This window comes from Balearica regulorum, chromosome 8 (assembly GCF_011004875.1).
Source record: "Balearica regulorum gibbericeps isolate bBalReg1 chromosome 8, bBalReg1.pri, whole genome shotgun sequence".
NCBI lineage: Eukaryota > Metazoa > Chordata > Aves > Gruiformes > Gruidae > Balearica > Balearica regulorum.
This window is the reverse complement of record NC_046191.1, coordinates 31794927-31807878: the sequence shown is the minus strand read 5'-3', so window position 1 is coordinate 31807878 and position 12952 is coordinate 31794927. Positions and strand designations below refer to the sequence as shown.

The window sequence follows — 12952 nt, the reverse complement described above, 5'->3', positions numbered from 1 at the left end:
ACCAAGGTAGAGGGGACTGTACAATTGCATTGAAAGCAGTTTAGCAAAAAAGCGCTCTCGTTGGACAGCTTTAAGAACAATGTGAATGAAAACTTAGCAACTTGGGTAGGAATCTTTGAAAATTCTATAAATGTATACTTGAAATTCTGTTTGTATTAAAAAAAACCCAACAAATCGCATTTTCTTCTTTCTTTTAACACTGTGTAAAAGAACATTATGCATGTGAGTGGTTTGAGAATTAAATGGTTTAATACTCAGCTCCTCGTCTGTGTCGTGTAGCTGACTGATGCGACATCGAGTTTCTCTTTGCTGCCCGCTTCAAGTCAGGCGCCGAGCGAGGGCCCGGTCCCTGCTGCCCCACGCACAGCACGAGGGGAGCCCGGCCAGGCTGCTTTTCCTGCCGCCTTAGGTGACTCCGGTCCTTTTTTTTTTTTTTTTTTTTAAAAATGAGCTTTGTCTCACCACTTCTGCAGGCTCAGCCCTTTTCACTCTCACTGGGTGCAGGAAGCACTACGCTCTCGCTGCCGGCCAAGCGCCTGATTCCTGAACTCCTAGTGATTTCCAAAGTGCTCCCCCTTTTCTTCCAGGGCCGCAGCTGCTTTCCGAGGCGTTGCTCCAGGCAAGCACGCTGGCACAAAAAGGGTAAGTGCTTTACAGGTCTGCGCTGTGTGCAGGGGACCGATGGCTATCGCCCCAAGGTACAACAGAGGTGGTGACTCCTCGTGAGCAAACCACTCACCACTTGTGGCACAAACGCGGATGCTCAAACCTTCCTACCGGGGAACAGGGGAGTCCTGCAAAACTTCCAGCTGCTTCCAAAACTAGAGCTGGAGCGACCAAACACCCTTTCACATCAGCTGTTCTGCAGGCTGGCACGTCTACCTTAACTCCCTCACTGCTTGGCTCGCTGTAGCGGCCGCTGCTGAGAGGAGGCCTTTGTAAAGGCAGATGTTTCACCAGTCCTACCAAATCCAGAGCAAACTGCACGGCGGGGAGTGCCATCTCCTGGTGTTTCAGCAGCTGCCTGCACACACCACTTCATAACACGTATTGGTGACAGGACAGGACCGTGTTTCTTGTTTTAAAGAGCTGCCCTAAACGCAGGAACCTTGGAGGAAAGCTCAGCACATCTGCTTTGGCATCCTGAAGAGAACCCTGTCAGAGGTCCTACAGCAGCGTGGCCACCTTGGGTGGGCCAGAAGTCAGGTCACACACATAGCACGGCAGCAGGCCAGGACCCCTCAGCTCTAGGAGTCAACGTGCAGGTGAAATAATAGATTTTTAACGGCATTATGGATACCGCTTACCTTACTTGGGGGTTGTTACAGCTCACAGACACCCCCACTTTTAACTTTTAGCACGGAGCTAGTTTAAATCTTACTACTCCAAAAGACAAATTCATAGCCGTGGCTACGCGAGGCTTTCCCTAGTGACTGCTCAGCGCTTGGACACGCCAGAGCTGTTGGCACGTGGGGCTCCGGCGTCGGGCAGCTCTTCCACCTACCAGCTGTTCCGCGCAGAGCCGGGTAAAGGCGTTTCTAGCCCAGCCAGCACAAGCCACACGGCTGCTGCCGTTCCACTGACCACAAGCCACATGGCTGCTGCCGTTCCACTGACCCCTCCAGCGTGGGCTTGTTCCGCTGGGACTGGGGCGTGCAGGGAAAAAGGAAAGTTAAAATAAGCCTAGGAAGTGACCTACTGAAAACTGGCCATTCAGAGATCAGTTTGTTACGTACAGATCTATAGGTTTTAATGTACCAGGGGATGAGAGTTACAGTTTGAGGGTTGGATATAAGGATGACAGCAGTGCTGGACTCATGTTTGGGTGCCACAACAATACTGGTGCCGGAAAAAAAATTCAGCTTCCCTTTGAACGAAGGAGGTGAGGTGCCCTCTGAGCCCCCTCACCTGACGCAGCGAGGGGGAGCAGTAACAGCCCAGCTGGATACGGTCCCTTTTGGGGGTTTGCGCCAAACAGCAAGAGCAACCAGCCCAGGAGCAGCCCGGGCTTTGTGGCGAGACCCTACTGCCCCTTTCCCAGAGGCAGGGAAGGGAGAAGCGAGGCCCTGACAGCCCCTTTAGGAACAAGGATCAGCTATTCTGCCCATGAAGATAACGGTGTTGAGGGCAGCTTCCCGGATGAAAAGCAGGAAGGGCCTGTTGGCGTTGAAGATTATTCTGTTCATGGGGAAGGAACGGCCGGAGACGGTGACAGCTGTAGCAGCCGATGCCTCGCTGCCTTCTTCATTCACCTACCAACCGAAAGAGAAGATGGGATTAAAACACGGGCAGTACACAGAGGGCTCTCCCACCTGCCCCCAAAGCCCCAGATCACCGGGGAAGTGAACACCAAGGGCTCAGAGCTGGTTTTTCTTTTAACGCTTCACGTTTTTCAAAACAAAGAGGAAGACGCCTCCTGGAACAAAACAAGGCTTACCTCGAGGAAGGCTTTGTGGAAGGCCTCAGATACATACAGGTCTGTACGGCCCTCTGCAATGATACCTGGAACCCAGAATAACAAAAGGGAGAAAGTTAAAACTATGTTTTTAGACGACAGCTCAAGAGAGCTCCTTCACAGCCAGCGTTCAAGCAGAAGGCAGGTCTGCACTACGACAAGAATATCCTCCACCAACTGCGATTGACTGAACTCCACGCCCTGAATGCAGAGCAGGGCTGTGTGTCCATGATGGGACTGACCGCAGAGCCCATCATTGACTGCAGCAACATCTAATTACTTTGATGTTCCTGTTCCTCACGTGCTGCTGCATCTACTGCTGCCCCGGCACCTGTGGGGGAACGGTCTCCTCCCACCTCCACCCTACACGACCCCATCTCCACATCTGACCTGGGAGTCTGGCATTTTCTGGACTGAAGAGATCTTCCAGCCCCATTTTTCTCAGCTTCTCCTTGACGCTGAAGCTGTCCTCAATGCGGAAACGAGGGAGGTAGACGAAGAGAGAGACCTCCGTCATGGAGTCTATCCAGTCCTGCAGCTTCTCCGATGTCAGGTCTCGCTCCACCTCCACCAGTGATGTCCCAGCAGTGGGCAGGACCAGCACCATCGTGATATCATCCCCTTTGTAAGGCAGCTCCAGCACCTGGACTTTGTCCTGGGGGATGGACGCGTGGCGGAATTTGGACTCTTGGTACATAATTGGGACTTTGCAGGTCTCACCGTTGGCTTTGTGAAATAAATCCAGTTTTGTGTTTGGAGCTGGGAACTGCGATTTCCAGTGCCCCTAAAAGGGAGAGCGTGGTGGACAGAGACAAACATGAGCATTGCGTTTTCCCCAGGGAAACGGGCTGCTCCCCCAGCCTTGTTAACCGTACCTTAAAATAGATGGTGTTGACCAGGACCAAGACAGTGAGATCATCAATGCCTCCTTCTGGGATCACTTCTGTAATGCGCTTCTCCGTCTTATTAGCCACCCACTCATTAATGATCGCCCTGGAAAATTCTGGCTTCTCCTGAAGGAAGAGACCAAAAAAAAAAAAAAAAAAAGAAAAAGCTTAAATTAAGGGTTTTAAACACCTCTTGTGCAGGAGACAGATTAGCAGGGCACGTGCTCCAGGAGGACACTGAATGTTGTTAAGGTGAGCTGGGACAGGAGGAGCTGCATCCCATACTCCCTCCTGCCTTCACTGATGTTCCGCGCGCCCAGAGCGGGGCACTCGCTGGGGCAAAAGATAGGGACACAGCAAAACCAGAAAGGGGGGGGGGGGGAGGGGGCAGCAGGAATCAAACCAAAAAAAAGAAAAAAAGTAGTTCAAACTCACTTTGAAGTTCAAGGGCCAGAGTTTCGCTCCATAAACTATTTCACTAATGTTCTGGTATGTCTCATTAAAGACCAAAGATTTCTCCCCGAAGAGGCGGTTGGCTGATACCAGCTCTGAGGATTTATTTGCTTTCTTGTAAAGCCGGCAGTTCAGCTTGGCAAAGAAGAAGTGGATCTGATCAGATGTCTTCTCCGAAATGGTGTCAAATCGAAATACCTGGAGGAGGCAAACAGCAAGAATGAACCCGTGAGCAGGTTCTTGTTCTCCCACAGCAAGTTCCCCAGAGGGGAAGGCATGAGTGAAGATTTTGGAGATGTGGTTCACTGCTCTGCCCTGCCCAGACTGTGGGGATGATGGCAGGTGACCCCAACATTTCTCACTCTAGAGGCAGGATCTGTGAGGACAGCAGCAGTGGGGACAAGCGGAGCAGTTCAATTCACATCTCCTCGTTGCAGGGAGAAAGGCCCCTCTGGGCTGTTGCCTCGGGTCTCTGCGAGGAAGGTACGGGCAGTACCAAACCTCACGTGGCAGAGGAGTGTCCTCAGCTGTCAGGCAAGTGGGTCCAGCAGCAAGAAGGGTGCTTGGACAGGCAGGGAGTTAATAGGTCCCATGGAAGAGCCTGAACTCAGGACTACCTCTCAGTCCAGGACCAGAGCTTCCCTCCGAGTTTAAGAGCCACAGCTGGAGGGCAAGGCTCTGTGTGTGCAGGCTCCCTTGCTCAGGAAGCTCAGGCCCTTACTGTGCTGCTGTAATTCTGCCCAACACAAGAGACAGAAGCTGCTTAGTCCTGGCTGAGCGCTCAGACTACTCTTAGCTCACTACAAGGAGGTCCTCGAGAAGTAACTGATGTTTCTGAGCTCCTGCAGGGTGACAGAACCCTGGAAGCCAGGTGGACTGGAGGGTGTCCCATGTGTCTTATTTGTGTCCCAAGGGGGAGAGAGGGAATGTGAAAAAGAACCTCTCCCAACAGGACTTGATATCATGGCTTTTCCTGCTTTTTGCATAAGAAAAAGCTTAGCCACCTGCTCCGCTATGTGCTTGCCCAATCCACAAGAAAGAAACTGTTCCCATTCCCTTTCCTCATCTCCCAAATGGGGTTCCATTCCTCCAGATGAAACCTAACCTCTTAAACCCAAAAAAATCCACCCCGAACGCTGGATGCAAATAGGGAGTCAGAGGAAAGAGCTGGGATTGAAACAGATCTGAGACAAGCAGCCTGCGTACGTCCTTCTCTGGGGCTTGTTTAAAGGTCTCCCGTCCCAAGCCGAGGAGCCATCTTGCCCCAGAGAGCCCTTCAGCAGCGGTTGGCCACTGTCACCTTTGCTGTCTTTCAGACCCAGGTGACAGCTACGGGAAAAGGCTGAGGAAATGCCACCGACCTCCATGAGCTGCTGGAGGGTGCTACCACAAGCTCCAAGCTTGGTCATGGCGAAGGCTGTAGAAATGCTGAGGGGCGACATGAAGATGTTTTCCCCATTGTCCTTGGAGTCAGCCAGGTACTTGTAGAAGACAACAGCAAAGCGTGAGTTGGCCTTCGACAGCTCCCAGACCCGGGGGTTAGTAGACTCCGGGAGTTTGCCCTTCCCTGGCTCTTGCCCCTCGCTCTCCTGGAGCTTCTTCTCGGGGTTACGATAGATGCACATGGGATTCACCGGGATGTCACGTGGCTTTGCGGTACAGATGTCTTCCACGACGTAGTGCTCAGGGGCAGCAAGACCCCAGACACTGAAGAGACACACCACAAAAAGATGCATTGTCCTGGAACCAGAGAGAGAGTGCTTATTTCTGGCTTGTCCAGAAACCCCACGCTGTCGCTGCAGCCCACGGGCCCCGTTGCAGCCAACATCAGAGTGACAGAAGCCCCACGGGTCCTCTCCAATCGTCCTTTTGTCCTGTAGCTGCAGGATAGACCAGGAGGACAGACCGACAAAACACCAGCAAGACAAGCATGCCTCTGAGCACACACCACTTTCAGAAACAACAACCCGAAAATGGTGCTTTCCCAGAGCCCTGGGTGCCCTCTCTTTTAAAAGCAACAGGCTCAGCCTTGACAAGTTTGTACAAAAATGTATGGTTTGAACTTCTGAGTCCCCACTGTTGGCCAGCAGAGGTGGATACCATGAAAGGACCCTGCCCGTGCTGCATTTCCCCGCCGGCGACAGGAGCCAGCGCAGAGCCACCAGAGCCACCGGCTGCCCCGACCTGCAGTCCAGGTGCATCTATGCTTCTCTACAGATCCTACCCCTCTTCCTCATGGGGAGAGCCCCCAGGTACCCCAAGCTCCACAGACCAGTTGGCCTTAGACAAAATGTTTTTGACTGTTTCCTTCCCCTTTTCTCTGGAGGAATCTCCTGGTTTTCCTGGTCTCTTTTTCCCCCTTCCCCTGAGCTCCCCTGTCCCCTTCAACTCCTGTCTGGGCTTTCAGGCTCACCTCAGCTTGACACTATTTAAGTTACTGATGCAGGAAATGCCACAGCAGAGAAGAGAGGTGATAAGGACGAGGCAGGTCTGCAGGGCAGTCGGTCCCTCCATGCACTGAGCATCTTTAATCCCTAATAAGTGTATTGTATGGGCGTGTACGGCGTAGCTGGTGCACCACAGCTATTCCTGTCCAAAGATCACACCACCTCAATGCAAACTGACCGTCCCTGGTACCTGACGAGGGTAGGTTAATGGTAATAACCACATTCTAGCAAAAACAGGTCTCTGAAGATCTCCCAGCAAGGTAGAGAGAATTTGTATTTTCCAGCTTTGCTAGAGCAGGGGGATCTGCACATCCCGTGAGCTGCGGCAGCAAGGTCTCCCTCATCGGCCAGCCCGGGGCCGGTGAAGCGGCACACAAGGTTTCCTGCGTGCTGTGGTTTCGAGATGCCCTTTACGTGACTCTGGGTTGAGTCTGTTCACACACCCCATGGGAGGAAGCTCACGGACCGCAGCCACAACAGCTCAGGAAACTACTACTGGAAAGGGCTGGCAGCCCGCCCAGGACTTGCTGGCCGTGGAAGACTTTTTTTGAAGCTATGTCTAACTTGGGAAGGTCTCTGCCCACCCCCACGTACTCACTGCCACAGCTACCAAGCACTGCCTCCTGAGTAACTAAATTAAAGATCAGCTGCACTGCACACTGGTGATCTCCGTGTCTGTGGTCTGGCCAGAACTGGTGGGAGGAAAATAGGAGCGGCTCGACGGCTGATCCGGGATGCAGGAGGCCTCCGGGTTCTTTCACAACCCCCTTCCCGGGCTCTTGGGCAATGACTTCATCTCAGCTCCAGTTCCTCAGCAAAAGCAGAAATTACCTCATTTGGCACCAAGACCGTATGGAGCCCTGAGGGACCCTCTTTAGCATGTGCTAATAGCATAGCAACAAATACTGCAAGAAAACACGCAAAACAAGCTGTACTTGTTCAGGCCTTGGTGGTAGCAACAAGCAGATTATCTTTCAAAAGGTTTAGGATGGATGCAGCACCACAAAGGGTGGAAAATAAAAAAAAAAAACCCCAAAACTAAAAGGGGAGGGAAGTCAACGAAATAGAGAAATAAAACACACCACCTAGGGCAGGAGGGCAAGAGAAAGGAAAACTATTCAGACAATTGAAAGTACTCCAGGAAGCACTGCTCTTCCGAACCTTTCACTTCTACAGGAAAAAAAACCAAACAAAAAAAACCAGCCAGCAACAAGGCAGACACACTTCTGTGCTCTGCAGCCCCAGGACCAGGACTGGAGAAAGGACAGCCTCGCCTCAGTCCCTGCCCTGTCGCTCCGCTCACCTCCCGGGAAAGGCACGTCCACAAGCGTGTGCTGACCTGCTGGTACAAGCACAGCTGCCTGCTTCTGTCAAGCTCGAGGCAGATCGTGGTGCTCACCGTCACAAAAAGCGCCGTTAATCTCACATTTAACACCCAAACTACAGGAGTGGGGAGAGCACCTCATCTTCACCCCATCCTGGTTAAATGGGAAACACTCCCCATTGCTACTTCACAGCGAAGTCCTGACCCTATCAAACTAGGAGATGCAGGACTTCATACTAATGCCTTAAATCCAATTTATCAGCCACTAAGGCCAACTTGCCCCTGACATACCCAACCCATGTACACAGCATTTCCTACAACAGGGGAGATGTGAGACTTGCGGTGAACTACCACCCCGAGAGGCAGCAGCTGCGCTTTAGAGCAAGGGCCCTCACTGTTTCTTAAGCCAGCTCTTCATCGGAGCAGTTGGCTGAAAAAACACTTCTCCTCCCTCCACAGCTCTTCAACAAACCCTCTTCCACTGCAGCGCTGCCACACACTCCATATGTCAACTGCTTTCATCCTGGAAGGATCCCAAAAGTATTACCACAGCATCACTGCCTGAAAAGGGTTACTGGCAAGGAGGAACGTAAAAATTAGGAAAGGCTTTTTTCCCTCGGCTTCACCCCTGTAAGAAGTGTAGAAAGCCATGAAACAAGTTGCTGATTCAGCTCTAAATCAGAAGGCTCTGGGCAAGTGTACAGAATCTTCTCCCCATCCCACGCCTGCTGTGCAACACAGCCGGGCTCCAGCCATTTCCATCCCACTGTTCTCAGCGCTGCACGAAAGGACGACTAACTGCTCACAGACCCACAGCAACCACCCTACCGAACCTCCTGGTGCTACCTACAGCCGTGTGAACATCCCACAGCACCCGTACAGCGTGCTAAAGCCCAGAAAACATTAAGTAGCTCAAACCATTTTAAGACTGACATAGGCTCTTGAGAAGAAAAGCTTTCCCTGTTCTCCCGCGCCCCAAAAATGAAGCGCAAAGTATATCAGCAGTACTCTTTTACAGCCGGGCAAGAGATCAGTGATTACTCAGGACAACCTGACCTTACGAATTGCTCTCCACACCATGAAGCATTGCTACAGGTCGGGGATAAAAGTCAAGCAGGACAGATTAGCGAGCTGTACAGAAGCGAGGGCCCTCTTGAAATGGCTCCTCAGGGCCATGCCCAGAGAGAAAAAACACTCTGGCAGCAACTACACTTCACAGGCTCCTACACAGGGAAACAAACCTGTGATAAGGAGTTAATTAACAATGAAATATTAGTGGAATTGGTTTCTCTTACCTGCCCCTGTACCTCCAGCCTTCTGCTTTTAGGATGTAAAGGCAAATCGTTAAGAGGCCAGTCAGTCTTGCTTGAGCCCAAACCAGTCCAAAGCAGTTTTCCCCACTAGATTTCTGTGCTCAAGCAGGGGAGGGTGGGAGGGGAGTAGGACGCTGAGACCAAAGGCTGATGACCAGCTACAGAAGGTTAAGCAAAGAGCGGGGTGGGGGGGGAAGCAGCAATGTTTAGTTTGAAAGAGGTTTTAAAGTTCAATCTGACAAGGGAAAGTTCGACCACCTACACCACACAAGTGTCAGATGCCTTCAGTTCTTGCCAATAGAAAATTAACTGCTTGTACCATGAAAAAAAAAAAAAACAAACCCAAAAACTTTCAAGAGTTCAAATAAAAACGTGATGACGTAAGGTATTTGTAAATCTCACTTTAGTACCTTGTAGCTCAGCAAAATGTTTCCCTCTGCCCCAAATCCCATCACCCCCATTCCCAAACAGACATAAATTGGGAGAAACTGCTCCACTTCACACTCGGCAGTTTCAAATACGTCCCCTCTTAACTATGCTCCCCTTTCCACCTGCCCAGCTGGGGGGCCGAGGATTAACAGCACCTCCCCCTGCCTCCAGCCCACCCATAGCAGTGTTGGGAGCAGGACTGAGCAATGCAATTTCAGATCTAGGATGCCGTTGCTCTACAAATTCTACAGCACTGCCTCCTGAACGTCGAAACGCAGGAGCTGGCTGGCTCAGTCGGTGCTAAAGCCACTCCATTACTGACCTCCAGTAAGAGCCTAGGTCTTAATGGAAAACACAGCTGCAAACCGTTTGGGGGAAGTTAAAGATTTTACTATACCAGTAAGGGCTAGAATAAAAATGGGGCAGAGGAAATAAATGCGTGTGAAAGAAAGGACAACATGCTCTGGACCCAACTTTGTTTTCGTGGGTTCCCCTCCCATAGGCTGGCACAAGTGCCACTCTTAAAAAAACTGCCTCTGCCCAACATAACATCATTCTTGCTCTCCTATCAGTTCTATAATCAGGGCTATCTCCATCAAAAGCAAGCACCAAAGCCACACGATGCCCTCTCACAACCTCCTGCTCCTCAGAGCTGCTTTCTGCCTGACCGCAGCGATAGAAATCAGCCAGTAACCCGCAGGTTATCTGTAATCTGCTGCGGGAGGTAAAACGTCCTCTGTGGGAAAGGACTCCCACACCATACCTTGACGCTCCACGTGGCTGGTGGTTTAATTTTCCGAGGGAAGTCCCATGCTTGTTGGTCCCGGGGTCTTCGTGGGGGAACTGGGGATTCTCCACACCCAGCAGCAGACAGCTATCCAAGCATGGGTTTCCATTCGCCCAATGCTTAGGGGTAGTTCAATGCAGTAAAAAACAAGAGCAAACACCGACGGTATTTTGCACATCCCATATAGCTGTAAAAGAGAGGCCAAACATCTAAAACTGAGCACAGAAATGACCTAATGATAGTGGCCCTATTAACAGGGAGGTTAATTCCAGAATTGAGACTGTAGGGCTGAAGGGATCTGCGAGTTGCCCAAGCCACACCCTTCAGGGTGGCTGACAAATAGATAATTGAGTGCAGCACGTCAGTGGCAATTTATTACCGGTTCAGCTCAAAGCACCAAGCCAGCGCTCACGCCTGGGCAGAGCTATACCTAAGGAAGCCTCCAGAATGACAAGTGCGTTAATACAAATCATTAGCTGCCTTGTTTCCTCTAGCAGAGGAACTGTTTTTCTCCCAAAGCTGCTGTTCACAGACTCAAAGCAGGGACCAGCCACTCCAAAATCACCAAGCACCAAAACGCTAAGCCTGGCAGCCCAGGGCAAGAGGGATCAGGCATCACGGCTCAGTTTTACTCTCTCTCACAATCCAGGAGACCGGGAGTTAGAGTTCACAGTCACGGGGAAGGGGGGTTACAGAAACAATGCAAGATGTCCCAGCCGGGACAGGGAACCCCACTTTTCCAAGTGCCCACGGAGCTGTGGGGTATGGCACACGCTGCCTCCACCTCTGGAGGAACATCACAAGCTCTGCTCTCTGCTTTTCACAGGGAACAGCCCAGGGTAGTTTACAGCAGCAGGAAGACTGTGTGTTTTCTCAACGTGCTCACACAGTCCTCTGAATTGCCCCTTTTTTTTGGAGAAGGAAACAGCCCTTAAACATACCCGGAGTGGTGAGCAGGAACGTAAATTTGCTTAGATTTTGGTTCATGCTTTGGGTGCTCACTGTTGAGTTTTATGGCGATGCCCAGGAAGACTCATGCGCTCACAGAGCGAGATCGGATCAAGAAATCCTGTGTGTTGGGCTGGTCTTTTTCAGGGGAAAAAAAAAATTTCCAGCAACCGCCATCCACCTGAACCCAACGTCCCCTCTTTTCCATACACCAAAATCTCCCAAGTTTCCCCAAAGCTCTGCTGATGCAGAGCAGCCACCGCTCCCTTCCACAGGGATCTGACTCTCCACAGCACTTCTTTAAAAGCCAACCACTGCAGACATACCTTTTTTTTTTTTTTTTACATTCCTAAGTGAGTACCTGAGCATCCCGGACCCTCAGACTAGTGGGAAAAAGGGGAAGGAAGCCATCACCAACTAAAACATCCAGTTTTCTGATGGATTGCCCACCAAGTACAATTCCCTTTATAGGAACTGCATGCTTCAAGCCAACCAGCAAGAAAATACAACCGTATGGAAGCGTGAGGGGGCCTAACAGTCAGCAGTGATGGATGAGCTTCAGTCCAGCAAAGTACATGCCTCAATGGATCCAACAGTGCTTGGGCTCAAAAGTAAAGACAAAATAAATATATACGTGAACTCCCAGGGCAGAAGGCAGCGCTTGTCCTGGAAGGGGAGAAGGAAGAGTTTTTCAGCAAAGCAGCAGCTTATTCCGTATCAGACTACGTTCAGCCGGTCTCAAGAATTCTAGCCAGCTCCCGACTTGCTAAAGTCCACAAAAAGGAGCGAAAGGAGAAGATTAAAAACCACAAACCAGACTATGGGGCAAACCTTATTCTCACTTTAAGGCAAGTTCCAAAACAAGCTCAGCATTAGACACATGCTGCTTGCTCCCAAGGGTTTGTTTTGTTCTGTTTTTTAAAAACATAGGCTCTCTTTGAGCAAAACAATCCATTTTGCTGATTGAGTGTCCTTTCTCATTCACCTCTTGAACCCGTGAAGAAGCCACTTGGTGTACAGGCAGGGTAAGAGAACAGACCAGACCCCCAAACAGGAGCACGTGGCTTCTCTGCTATTTGGCATCTCTTTTGCTCCAGCCCGGCAGAGAACACGCACTCCTTGACCTGGAGAAAGCCTTATGCAGTTTTACCCAGTCTTACACCTCACACAAAATTTAGAAGAATGCACATTCATCCCAGACAGAAAATGAGAGATATTTCAAAAAGTGTTCTCCATTAATTTATCATTTAATATAAAGGCTGACAGAAAAGCAGATAAGACCTTGTAGACACTTCCATCTATTTACAAACCAAGTAGGTAATCACCACCTTTCCACTCATTTTTTTGTTGAATCTGCAACTCAGAGGACCCTTAGACACTATGTGGAAGCGACGTGAGGCTGAGCCAGCTTTAAAAGGGGGAAAAGCAAGGTGAAGAGGGAAGAAGAAATAGCATTTCCACATATGGCTTTTTCTATATAACCACCATGCATACACACAACAGGTCTCCACTTCCTTAATACAAAAGTGACACTGTTGGCTCTATAGTTCTAAAAAAGAAATAAAGGATAAATACTGACTTTTAGATCTCTGGATCCTCTTGCCTTTTGCCTCCTTCAATCCACTCTGTCCCACTTCAGTATAATATCTAGAAGGCTTTTCTTTCAAGTTTAAAAAGTATGTTGCAGGAGTAAAGACACAGGGAGTTGGATACAGTGAACTCTTTCTTCTACTCCTCAGAGTTTTTCCAAAAGGCAGTAGAGCATCTAACCTTTGAAGGACAATGATCTCAATGCCTTGTATGCCTCTGAACATCTCCCCCATGGCCAGGTATGTGTAAGACTTGAAAACTCCCCCGAATTTGCAACGAATTCAGCTTACGGAATTCTCATACATTCTACTTCATCTCT

The 12952-nt window shown here is 50.3% G+C and overlaps 1 protein-coding gene across 2 annotated transcripts in view; it reads right to left on the bottom strand.

The window, feature by feature from the left end:
• Positions 1-1720: 1720 nt before the first annotated feature.
• Positions 1721-12952, bottom strand: part of RC3H1 (ring finger and CCCH-type domains 1) — a 75177-nt gene continuing 63945 nt past the window's right edge. Inside the window, exons 1-7 of one of the 2 annotated variants that reach the window (XM_010306769.2) lie at positions 8862-9010; positions 5157-5535; positions 3778-3993; positions 3331-3468; positions 2846-3239; positions 2438-2502; positions 1721-2252 (exon numbers count right to left, since the gene is read on the bottom strand). In XM_010306769.2, coding sequence (XP_010305071.1) covers positions 2079-2252; positions 2438-2502; positions 2846-3239; positions 3331-3468; positions 3778-3993; positions 5157-5531 — 1362 coding nt within the window. In that variant the 5' untranslated portion in view covers positions 5532-5535; positions 8862-9010 and the 3' untranslated portion in view covers positions 1721-2078. Of the gene's footprint in view, positions 2253-2437; positions 2503-2845; positions 3240-3330; positions 3469-3777; positions 3994-5156; positions 5536-8861; positions 9011-12952 lie in introns of those variants that run through there. The other variant, XM_075760516.1, reaches the window with a different exon arrangement.